A 13,002-nucleotide genomic window follows, 5' to 3' on the forward strand; every position below is an offset into this window, starting at 1 on the left:
CTCAATGCTACTGTCATGACGTTGCCCTCTTTGGGAACAGCAAGCCCCATCCCCCTGTCCCTGTCTCCTGCACCCAAGCTGCTGTGGTCAGAGAGAGGTCGTAAATTCCTGGAGGAGATTTATCTCCTTGCCACAGTATAGAGAACAAAGGAATTTCTTCCATCTCACAGAACTTGAGGTCTGAACAACATTTATGTTCTAGAGAAGGTATAAAAGATCGGTGAAGAATCCAGCAATGAACTGGTCTGTTTGGTACGATTTTGTGAAACTCATGGGAGGCAATACGGCCACATTACCATAATGCTGTTTATATAATAGTTTCAGATATGAGGCTTACATCTAATTGTTGTATAAGATGAATGAGTGAGGATGATAATGTTTGTGAAATTGTGTAATGTGATTTTGGACTGTTTTAATGAAGGAAACCCAAATTCCCTTTGGAGTTTAACTAAATCAGAGGACCGCCCATGAGCACAGTTATGGTCGGGCATCCTGGGACAGGCCCTTTTCTGCTCTCCCGAATAAAACCCCCACTTTGAGAATTTCTCAACAGACCATGTTGCTCTCAATTACGAGAGGACAAAGGTTGCAGACCAGCTTACCTCGATAACGAGAGGGCCAAGGTTTGAGACCAGACTGCTGAATCTTTTAACCATCAGATATGAAAATATCTGAAAAGTTACAGTATATTAGGAAAATTATAACTTTGTAGTCTGAATATTTTCCTTGGTGCCCCGACTTTCTAGTTAATTACAGTTACATGATTAATCAGTTTAATCCCGTAATACTAATTACAGAGAATCTTTGATAAAAACTAAAAGTCTTCATTTAATGATAGTTAAGACATATATTTCATACAGTAGGGTCATTTTTACAATGGCACTGTCACAAAGTGGGAAAGCAGACAGTGGCAGGGGTAATGAACAATGTTTCAAAGATGTCATTCGAAGAATAACCTACAGAAAAAGTATGTTTCCTAAACCTGCTACGAGACATTTTTCCTACTGTCCCATTCATCCCATCACATTGGATCATTGGAATGTGCACATCGCTGTCTTAACAGGTTAAAAATCACATTTCAGCATGAAGCCTTTATCAGGGGTGCAATGCATCACACTAATGGGCAATACCATGTAGAGATAACACACAATAACAAAAGTATCCTATCTAATTCTGTGGGCAGTACCTTATACTGGCAATTGGGAGCAGTGTGGACCTGCAGCAGGACACCAGAGGTGTTGTCAGGACGACTTGTATGGAGCATGACTGATATTTCTGTTACTGAGGGAACACTGAAGAGAGATGCAGAGGGGTAGACCAGATAAAAATGTGTAAAAGTTTAATATGTTTTCCATTGAGTTACCAGTAAATATATTAGATACAGTATATTAATGGCCAATTGTGATAGGAATGGACAGACAGATGGAGCTAGTAACTGAACGTGGTAACTGAGTCCTCCCTAAATTATGGCACCTTTATTCTGTAGACATTGGGCAGTCTGACAATACATATATACTAACTCCAAAATTACTAGTATGTTTGCATGTTAAACCATTACCAAAATTATACACTATACCAAAATTACATCACTGACCAATAATTGCCTAATGTAAAACTATGGAATTTATTGAGATGATTAAGAGCAACTGTCAACCAAAACACTACTGTCAAAAACAAACACGCACCCTATCAGTTTCTAAAAATGTACTCCTGCAAAACTGTAGACCTCTGCTTACCTCCTTTGGTTATTTTGCAGTGGCTTACGACTGAGATTCTGAACGCCTGATAGACCTGACGATACAGAGGTCAGTAAGTATAAGACCAAATATCTTTGTCTTGTTCTGCCAGTACTGTATGTAGGTTGTTGTCGTTGTTCAGGCTCCTGATAGAATGCACTGACTGCAAGTAGTGGATAATTAATTGACCAAACGTATTATAGAGATATATAATTCAGATAGGCTTACCTGGTGAACGTGCTGCAGTTCAATGGTGTGCAGAAGTCCAGTGGTGTTGAGTGTGACATCACTAACAGTCATGGACAAGGTTTTTGGAGAAATGTCCTCTGGTCTGATGAAACAAAATAGAACCTACTTGGCTATTATGACCATCGTTATTTTTGGAGGAAAAAGGGGGGAGGCTTGCAAGCCGAAGAATACCATCCCAACCGTGAAACACTGGGGTGGTAGCATCATGTTGTGGGAGTGCTTTGCTGCAGGAGGAACTGGTGCACTTCTCAAAATAGATGGCATCATTTGGTAGGAAAATTATGCGGATATATTGAAGCAACATCTCAAGACATCAGTCAGGAAAAAAAAGCTTGGTCGCGAACTATGACAGACAAAATGAGAAAAAGAAATCCAGAAAATCACATTATAGGATTTTTAATTAATTAATTTGCAAATTATGGTGGAAAATAAGTATTTGGTCACCTACAAACAAGCAAGATGTGGCTCTCACAGACCTGTAACTTCTTCTTTATGAGGCTCCTCTGTCCTCCACTCGTTACCTGTATTAATGGCACCTGTTTGAACATGTTACCAGTATAAAATACACCTGTCCACAACCTCAAACAGTCACCCTCCAAACTCCACTATGGCCAAGACCAAAGAGCTGTCAAAGGACACCAGAAACAAAATTGTAGACCTGCACCAGGCTGGGAAGACTGAATCTGCAATAGGTAAGCAGCTTGGTTTGAAGAAATCAACTGTGGGAGCAATTATTAGGAAATGGAAGACATACAAGACCACTGATAATCTCCCTCGATCTGGGGCTCCACGCAAGATCTCACCCCGTGGGGTCAAAATGATCACAAGAACGGTGAGCAAAAATCCCAGAACCACACGGGGGGACCTAGTGTATGACCTGCAGAGAGCTGGGTTGCTCCCCCTCGGGCTCCTGCGGTAGAGATCTTTCGTGGGCTATACTCAGCCGGTCTCAGGGTAAGTAAGTTGTTTGGCTGTTGATATCCCTCTAGTGGTGTGGGGGCTGTGCTTTGGCAAAGTGGGCGTGGTTATTATATCCTGCCTGGTTGGCCCTGTCCTGGGTTTTGTCAGATAGGGCCACAGTGTCCTCCGACCCCCCTGTCTCAGCCTCCAGTATCTATGCTGCAATAGTCTATGTGCTGGGGGCTAGGTTCAGTCTGTACTATCTGGTGAAATTGTCTTTTATGAACTTAAGAATGCTCCCTCTTAATCTCTCTCTCCCGGAGGACCAAAGCCCTAGGACCATGACTCGGGACAACTTGGCATGATAACTCTGATAGAGTTCAGTGTGTCAAATCGGAGGGCCTGTTGTCCGGGCCCCTGGCAGTCTCTATGGGAGTGCCACAGGGTTCAATTCTTGGACCGACTCTCTTCTCTGTATACATCAATGATGTCGCTCTTGCTGCTGGTGAGTCTCTGATCCGCCTCTACGCAGACGACACCATTCTGTATACTTCCGGCCCTTCTTTGGACACTGTGTTAACAACCCTCCAGACGAGCTTCAATGCCATACAACTCTCCTTCCATGGCCTCCAATTGCTCTTAAATACAAGTAAGACTAAATGCATGCTCTTCAACTGCTCGCTGCCTGCACCTGCCCGCCCGTCCAACATCACTACTCTGGACGGTTCTGACTTAGAATATGTGGACAACTACAAATACCTTGGTGTCTGGTTAGACTGTAACTCTCCTTCCAGACTCACATCAAACATCTCCACTACAAAGTTAAATCTAGAATTGTCTTCCTAATTCGCAACAAAGCATCCTTCACTCATGCTGCCAAACATACCCTTGTAAAACTGACCATCCTACCGATCCTCGACTTCGGCGATGTCATTTACAAAATAGCCTCCAATAACCTACTCAACAAATTGGATGCAGTCTATCACAGTGCATCCGTTTTTTCACCAAAGCCCCATATACTACCCACCACTGCGACCTGTACGCTCTCATTGGCTGGCCCTCGCTTCATACTCGTCGCCAAACCCACTGGCTCCAGGTCCTCTACAAGATCCTGCTAGGTAAAGTCCCCCCTTATCTCAGCTCGCTGGTCACCATAGCAGCACCCACCTGTAGCACGCGCTCCAGCAGGTATATCTTTCTGGTCACCCCCAAAACCAATTCTTCCTTTGGCAGCCTCTCCTTCCAGTTCTCTGCTGCCAATGACTGGAACAAACTACATAATCTCTGAAACTGGAAACACTTATCTCCCTCACTAGCTTTAAGCACCAGCTGTCAGAGCAGCTCACAGATTACTGCACCTGTACATAGCCCATCTATAATTTTGCCCAAACAACTACCTCTCCCCCTACTGTATTTATTTATTTTGCTCCTTTGAACCCCATTATTTGTCTCTACCTTGCACATTCTTCCACTGCAAATCTACCATTCCAGTGTTTTACTTGCTATATTGTATTTACTTCGCCACCATGGCCCTTTTTTTGCCTTTACCTCCCTTATCTCACCTCATTTTCTCACATTGTATATAGACTTATTTTTCTAACCGATATTCAATATACTGTCAGTGATTTATTTAGAATTCGAGGCACACTTAACCAGCATGGCTACCACAGCATTCTGCAGTGATACGCTATCCCATCTGGTTTTTGGCTTAGTGGGATTATTCTTTGTTGACCCAAAACACACCTCCAGAGTTTAAATGTATTTGGCTAAAGTGTATGTAAACTCTTGACTTCAACTGTAGCTGCTGCTGCACTGGCACTTAAAGAGTTAAGAGGCAAGGTCAACTTGGTGAGTGGGGATATGTCAGGATGGTGAGCAAACACCAGATACAGCATCATTATTACACGCTTGCACTGTACATGTTCTAAATGCTTAAGTTTCAGTTTAAGGGACTGTATTATGACCTAAAAATTAACCTGAGCCATGTGGAAGGGGAGCCAAGTCAGACTGTACTGTAGTCTACATGAAAATCTGATGAATTGTTGTATTTTCAATTTGTCTTCAACAAAACATTTTTACAAAATCAAAAACACCTTTGTGATTTTCTGAATTAAGAGGACTACAGTTCCCATAGTACACCTGATGTTATGGACGTCTAATATGGACTTGTATTACAGGTGACCTGGCTGAAACGCAGATATGTCATTTTTCTTAAAGTTGACGAAATGCCATGTGTGTCCACATATCAGTGCATTCGTATAGACATAACCATTACAAACTTCCATTCAATCAAATAAGCCTCACGTAGCAAATTAGCAATAAAATTCAACACTCATTGACCTCCATACAAAAATTCCTAATTTCATGGTTGTATTTTTGTGGACAGATTTTGGGTGGAGTAAACGCTCTCGCTTCGCCACTTCCTCTCTGACCTAATGTAGCAGGCGAAAAATGGACAGTGATGTCATATAAAATATTTGTTCTATGGAAGGAGTTGGCCAAATTAAATAGTGCCCACATTTAAGGCACTATTTGTATCCATTTATCCCAAGTTTGAAACATATGTAAACCATATGTTCTTGATAGATATATATATATATATATATACACACATACATACATACACACACACACACAACCGGTCAAAAGTTTTAGAACCAACTCATTCAAGGGTTTTTCTTTATTAGTAATTTTCTACATTGTAGAATAATAGTGAAGACATCAAAACTATGAAATAACACATGGAATCATGTAGTAACCAAAAACGCTTTAAACAAGTAAAAACATTTTATATTCGAGATTCTTCAAATAGCCACCCTTTGCCTTGATGACAGCTTTGCACACTCTTGAGATTCTCTCAACCAGCTTCCTGAGGTAGTCACTTCTTAAAAGTTAATGTGTGGAATTTATATAATTCTTAATGCATTCGAGCCAATTGGTTGTGTTGTGACAAGGTAGGGGTGGTATACAGAAGATTGCCCAATTTGGTAAAAGACCACATCTATATTATATCAAGAACAGCTCAAATAAGGGCTGAGGGAAGCTGAGGGTTGGGATGTGGAATTGGAGACAAGTGGGAGTGGAGTTGCTGGGCGGAGGATAGAATGATGGTCAAAGATAAAAGTAAAACAATTAAGTCAAAATAAAACAAAAAGTTTGAATGACACTGAGGGGCAGTGTTGTTACAGCTAATTCCTGTTTTCCTGAGGCTGATGTCGTGCAGGTGTTTGTATACATGCATATACACACTCTCATTCAAATGCACACACACACGTAGATAACGCCATACATGCACTCAAACATATTCAGTTGGCCTTGCTGTTATGATTTTTGTTGCCCTTGATGTCTTTAGTTTATTGCATTGGCTTTTATTTTATTTTTCCTCAGATGGTTGAGGGGCAGCTGTTGGGGAACTGGGGTGTGGGGGGCATTAAAAACTTTTGAGAGAGAGAGAGAATATATAAAACCTGTATTTTCTCTTTTTTGGTGGTGGGGGGGGGGGGTTTAGTCTATACATTTCAACTTCACTCAAATGTTTAGGAGAACAACATGTGACAGTTGTCCCTTGCCTACCCTCCCCATTGAACAGAAGGAAGATTCTCAGGCTCTAAAAGCAGAGCTGATTGCGGTGCTGCCTGAGACAAGTGGGAACAACTGGTCTTGCATGGATGTCTCTTCGTAGTTTACTACTGTTCAGACATGTTTGACTTTTGTACTTTTTCTACAGCGGATAGTATGTGACTTCTGGCAGATAGAAAGTTGGCCTCAAATATTCTCTCCTGGTCTTGGCTTTGAGAGTCATTTTGCTCCTGAGGGCCATCAAGATTTTAGCAGGGGGGGTGAGCAGGAAGTCTTCTGTTTCCTGCTTCTCTACCACTCTCCATCTCCATTCAATCCAAGTTTAATCCAGCAGCTTCGAGTGCTCTATCCTGGTGATGGTCCAGTCTGGCAACACTCCCTTAGTAAACTCCCTTTGGAATCTGCCAACAGCCATGATAGATAAAGAGTTGTTAAAACAGGAAGTCTATACATTAAACACTTGAGTCATTTGAGAGTCATGCAAAGGTGGTTAATGCAGGTAGTTGTTCCTAGGGAACAGATATAGGATCTCAGTGGGCTCATCCCTGAGAAACTGTTTGCAGACTTTGTAAATGCAGCCTAAGACAGCCCAATTCTGATCTGTTGCACAATTATTGGCAAAAGATCTGATCTGTTGCACAATTATTGGCAAAAGATCTGATCTGTTGCACAATTATTGGCAAAAGATCTGATCTGTTGCACAATTATTGGCAAAAGATCTGATCTGTTGCACAATTATTGGCAAAAGATCTGATCTGTTGCACAATTATTGGCAAAAGATCTGATCTGTTGCACAATTATTGGCAAAAGATCTGATCTGTTGCACAATTATTGGCAAAAGATCTGATCTGTTGCACAATTATTGGCAAAAGATCTGATCTGTTGCACAATTATTGGCAAAAGATCTGATCTGTTGCACAATTATTGGCAAAAGATCTGATCTGTTGCACAATTATTGGCAAAAGATCTGATCTGTTGCACAATTATTGGCAAAAGATCTGATCTGTTGCACAATTATTGGCAAAAGATCTGATCTGTTGCACAATTATTGGCAAAAGATCTGATCTGTTGCACAATTATTGGCAAAAGATCTGATCTGTTGCACAATTATTGGCAAAAGATCTGATCTGTTGCACAATTATTGGCAAAAGATCTGATCTGTTGCACAATTATTGGCAAAAGATCTGATCTGTTGCACAATTATTGGCAAAAGATCTGATCTGTTGCACAATTATTGGCAAAAGATCTGATCTGTTGCACAATTATTGGCAAAAGATCTGATCTGTTGCACAATTATTGGCAAAAGATCTGATCTGTTGCACAATTATTGGCAAAAGATCTGATCTGTTGCACAATTATTGGCAAAAGATCTGATCTGTTGCACAATTATTGGCAAAAGATCTGATCTGTTGCACAATTATTGGCAAAAGATCTGATCTGTTGCACAATTATTGGCAAAAGATCTGATCTGTTGCACAATTATTGGCAAAAGATCTGATCTGTTGCACAATTATTGGCAAAAGATCTGATCTGTTGCACAATTATTGGCAAAAGATCTGATCTGTTGCACAATTATTGGCAAAAGATCTGATCTGTTTGGTCGAAACACCAATTAGTGGCAAAAATATCAGAATGGGTTGCCTGTGTAAACACAGCCTCAGTGTTCTCTCTTTGTCAGATTAAGTATGAATGCTTTATCACAGCTACCTCCAACTGTAGACAAATCAACTGTAACATTGTACTTCAGCAAAAACAAACTACAAAGAAAACTCACTCATAGTTGGCTGTGAGCAGTCTCTTTGTCTCCGGCTCACCCTCACCACCTATGGCCACCTGAAAGATACGTGTTCCCTCCAATGATTCCTCAGGCAACCGGGCACTTGTCAGATACCAGTATCTCATCAGAATACTGACAAACTTCCGCCCTGAAAGAGGAGAGAAATGTTTTTAGAACAATGACAAAACAACTATTTCACTAAGAAGGAGAGTGACGGAGAGCTGCATCAGATGACCTGGCCTCCACAATCAACCGACCTCAACACAATTGACATGGTTAGAGATGAGTTGGACTGCAGAGTGAAGGAAAAGCAGCCAACAAGTGCTCAGCATATATGGGAACTCCTTCAAGACTGTTGGAAAAGCATTACAGGTGAAGCTGGTTGAGAGAATGCCAAGACTGTGCAAAGCTGTCATCAAGGCAAAGGGTGGCTATTTGAAAAATCTCAAATATAAAATATACTCGGATTTGTTTAACACTTTTTTGGTTACTACATGATTCCATGTGTGTTATTTCATAGTTTTGATGTCCTCACTATTATCCTACAAAGTAAAAAATAGTTTTAAAAAATAAAGAAAAACCCTTGAATGAGTAGGTGTGGCCAAGCTTTTGACTGGTACTGTTTATGAAGATATGCATTCTCTGAGAACCACCAGTGTTAGCGAATTGCATAACAGTCATCTGCCATGTTTATATTGCTTTCTGCCCATTCCAGCCAATATGCTCTTCTGTCTCAGCATACATGTTGCTTTGTTAGTAAGTGTTATTATTTTCTGTACTATGCTGGTTATTAAAGTTTAAACAAGGATGTGTTCTTAAGGCCTCATCAGCCTGGTTATTAGTTGGGTCACAGTCAACAGTTACTAAATTAAGTCATTATTAGTATAATCATTGCATGTTCAGCCTAGGAGAGCCTGTAGTGTGTGTGCGCCAGCCTGTGTGTGTGTCTTGACCATCTGATCTTGATCCGCATGTTCGTGTGTGTGAGAAAGAGCAATTCTTCTTCATTAGCTTAGTTACATTCCCCAACAGTATCGCTCTGTATGCAGTAGTGACTATGATATTATTTAAGACAAATGTAAAAGACATTAAAAAAACACAATATGTGACACGTTTCAGGAAACTAGTCGTATATCGCGCGTCACTACTCCACGGGATAGGCATTTGAAAGTAAAAATGTATTTTTTTTTTATCAATGATTTTTTTGGGCAGAAATGTGAACTTTCATGTGCCTTAATAACAAACTTGTATGCCATCTTTAAATACAAATAAAATTGTTCAATTACGAGCCCAGTTTGTTTTATAACTGAAAAAAACAAACAATGTCAACCATTGCATCCCTCACACACATGGAGAAGCGTTCAACCATCTATACAGGAAAGAGAGTCAAGCTAGCTACATTTTCAAATATTATACGTTTCTAATTTTGTCAAAGTCGTTTTCATTGCAAAAACGTTGATTTTATTTGATATGGTGTGTCTTTACCAGAGACAGTAATGTGAAGAACAACATGACCTGCACCAAAGTCAAATTTGGATATAACGTTAGGCCAACGAGACATGTGTACAAGTAAAAACATTATCTGGTAGAATGCCCTGCTTTTATTTCATCACACTGACAACTATAAGCCATTTTCTGTAATTACTTCGCCATTGTCTGGTAAATAAGGATCTTGTTGTTTGTTTATTGTCCTGTAATAATGAATACAAATTAGCTAAAGTTAAGATGACAGCTAAATGATAAGGTCATTATTTGAACTGGCTAGCTAGCTAACAAGCTAGAATCTAATCAAAACATTGTTTAGAAAGTTGCTTTTAGTTGCCTGGTTTGCTAGATATATAGATATAGATATTTGCTAATATTGCCTGCTAACATGAATTTATTTTAACAAAATATGCCGGTTTAAAAATATATACTTGTGCATTGATTTTAAGAAAGGCATTGATGTTTATGGTTAGGTACATTGGTGCAACGATAGTGCTTTTTTCACAAATGAGCTTTTGTTAAATAATCACTTGTTTGGAGAAGTAGGCTGTGATTCGATGATAATGCGGTGCCTGTTATTTTGATTATATGCAACGCAGGACAAGCTAGTTAAACTAGTAATATCATCAAGCCTGTGTAGTTGACTAGTGATTATGTTAAGATTTTTTAATAATATAAGTTTAATGCTAGCTAGCAACTTACCTTGGCTCCTTGCTGAACTCACGTAACAGGTGGTCAGCCTACCACGCAGTCTCTTCGTGGATTGCAATGTAATCGGCGTCCAAAAATGCGGATGACCTATTGTTATGAAAACTTGAAATTGGCCATGCCAATTAATCGGTCAACCTCTAGTACGGGACTATAAAAAGTTTGGGAATCACCGGTTTAGGACATGGCCTCACATGTGAATCATCAAATAGATGGGTGGGGCTAAGGCTTAAGAGGGTGTGAACAATGCTCAATGGGTGTAGACAAAGAAGAGCTCTCCAGTAGGTGTACCAAAACAATTCAGGGGCCATTTTCTCAAAAGTGGGGTTACAAGTTGATCAACTTTCAAAGCAGAATTACTTTCCCCATTTTGCCTCAACTGTAGTGTATGATATCCCATGTTCTAGCTCTGAGTCTCTACTTTAATTAAATGTAAAATATATATATTATTTTTTAATCTATTTTTTCTACATAAGAAAAATGTATTCAAAAAATTAGCAGGACAGTCACATATAAGAACAACAAAAAAAATACACTAACATAATCTGGCTCTTACCATCATCATCATAATAGATGCCAACATCCCCTGGTGTTGTGTACACCAAGTCTTCCAGATCTGCAGAAAGCGCTTGCAGGTGACTTGGAGGGAGCAGAGCACATTTCTCTTCCAGTTTTGCAATCAGCTGTGTGGGAGAAAATTGAAGGAGGAAATATGATCAAGGGCCGAATGTCTGCAGAGAATGCTGTTGAAACTACCAGGTATCATATCAATGCTACACATAAATTATTTTAGCAAAAATGTTTGAATATATCATACTTACGTCTTTAGCAACCAGACCTTCAAGCGACTCAAATTGACTCCCTGACAATAGTCTTGAAACATGGGAGAATGCCTGCAACAACACACGGCGGGGACGACGACACAGTCACTTATTTAACCAGAACTGAACTGTGCACAGTTTGCAGTAACGCCCACCTTGTCTAGCTGGATGTGTCTATGGCATAAATACTTTAAGAAATAAAGTATTTCTGGTATAGCTAGCTTCCACTTGCTAAAGACCACTCATTCCACGGATTGTAACCTACCTACCTGTTTCGATCCCTCTGTGAATTCTTCGATGTTGAATTCCTTGTCTAAATAAACCCGAATCAAAAAGTAGTATAATCGGGTTCGGAACCATATTAAAGGGTTGGGGATGCCGAGCACAACCACTTTCTGGTTTTGTTTACCTCCACCTCGATCAGAGCTGTAAGGTCGGACGGTGGACACAACACCACCGGACAAAGTAGGACCCAGGCGGGTGGTCTTGTTGGGCCGGGGAAGCACAACGTGCTCGGGTTTCAAGAAACGACTCAGCACTGAAGGCAGTCTGCTACAGTTGCAACCTCTTAACATGGGCAGCGCCATCTTTTTTTGTCCTACAGTTTCGTTCCAAACGCTTAAAAGACACACCCTATTCCCTCAGCCCTCAAATTAAGTGGACACTTCTGATGACGTTTCATGACGTCTGACGAGTATACACTTGCAGGGCGAGGGAGGAAGCAATGATTTTTAAATGGACCATCCTTGCCCGTAAATTCATCACTCGTTCATCCCGCGATGATTGTGTTTTCAGCCACGGGTGACTTGTGGGTGCTTTATATGCGCCACATTCAATTATGAGTGGATGTCTACTTATATGAAATATATAATTATTAATATACGCCTACAGTATGATAGCTATCAAATTAATTAGCTAACTTACGTTAGCTTGCCAAGCTGGAACTTCTGAAGAAGGGAAATGTTTATTTCTACAATTACCAAAATATAACAAAATAAACAAACAAAAAAATATATTTTTATGCAGTAGGAAAATGTCTAACTTATTTGCATTCGTTTTTACTTACACTTGTATGTGGACTTCTCCATTGATGTTGTTTTATGGGGAGTTTCAGGACCGGAGTGAACATAATTGTACATTCTTAAAGTCAACTATAAACGAGGGCTGAGGGGCTTAGGTTGCAAACTTCCCTTGCTTGGCTAATCATTTGGACCACCCGCCAAGATGGCGACGGGGATTCCCCAAGAGCATCATTGTTTTATTTATTACAACTGCGACCTGGCCAAGATAAAGCAAAGCAGTTCACAAAAACAATAACACAGATTTACACATGGGTTAAACAAACGTAGAGTCAATAACACAATAGAAAAAAACATACAGTGTGTGCAAATGTAGTACGATTAGGGAGGTAAGGCAATAAATAGGCCATAGTGGCGAAATAATTACAATGTAGCATTAACACTGGAGTGATAGATATGCAGATGATGATGTGCAAATCGGGGGAGACTTGGGTGCAAAAGAGCAAAAAATAACAATATCTAGGTTTCTTCCTAGGTTTTGGCCTTTCTAGGGAGTTTTTCCTAGCCACCGTGCTTCTACACCTGCATTGCTTGATGTTTGGGGTGTTAGGCTGGGTTTCTGTACAGCACTTTGAGATAGCAGCTGATGTACGAAGGGCTATATAAATACATTTGATTTGATTTGATTATGTAGTTGGGGGGTCTATTTACAGATGGGCTGTGTACAG

At 40.2% G+C, this 13,002-nt stretch overlaps 1 protein-coding gene across 1 annotated transcript; it reads right to left on the reverse strand.

Annotated features, from left to right (window-relative positions):
• Positions 1 to 5,643: 5,643 nt before the first annotated feature.
• LOC109870647 (m-AAA protease-interacting protein 1, mitochondrial) lies at positions 5,644 to 12,048 on the reverse strand. Its single transcript, XM_020461228.2, has 5 exons — positions 11,525 to 12,048; positions 11,256 to 11,327; positions 10,991 to 11,117; positions 8,239 to 8,389; positions 5,644 to 6,865 (listed from the first exon to the last, which is right to left on the reverse strand). The coding sequence occupies exons 1-5, from the start codon at positions 11,840 to 11,842 to the stop codon at positions 6,787 to 6,789; spliced, it is 747 nt and encodes a 248-aa protein (XP_020316817.1). The 5' UTR covers positions 11,843 to 12,048; the 3' UTR covers positions 5,644 to 6,786.
• Between the last annotated feature and the right edge of the window lie 954 nt (positions 12,049 to 13,002).

The sequence above is a fragment of the Oncorhynchus kisutch genome, linkage group LG26, assembly GCF_002021735.2.
Source record: "Oncorhynchus kisutch isolate 150728-3 linkage group LG26, Okis_V2, whole genome shotgun sequence".
NCBI lineage: Eukaryota > Metazoa > Chordata > Actinopteri > Salmoniformes > Salmonidae > Oncorhynchus > Oncorhynchus kisutch.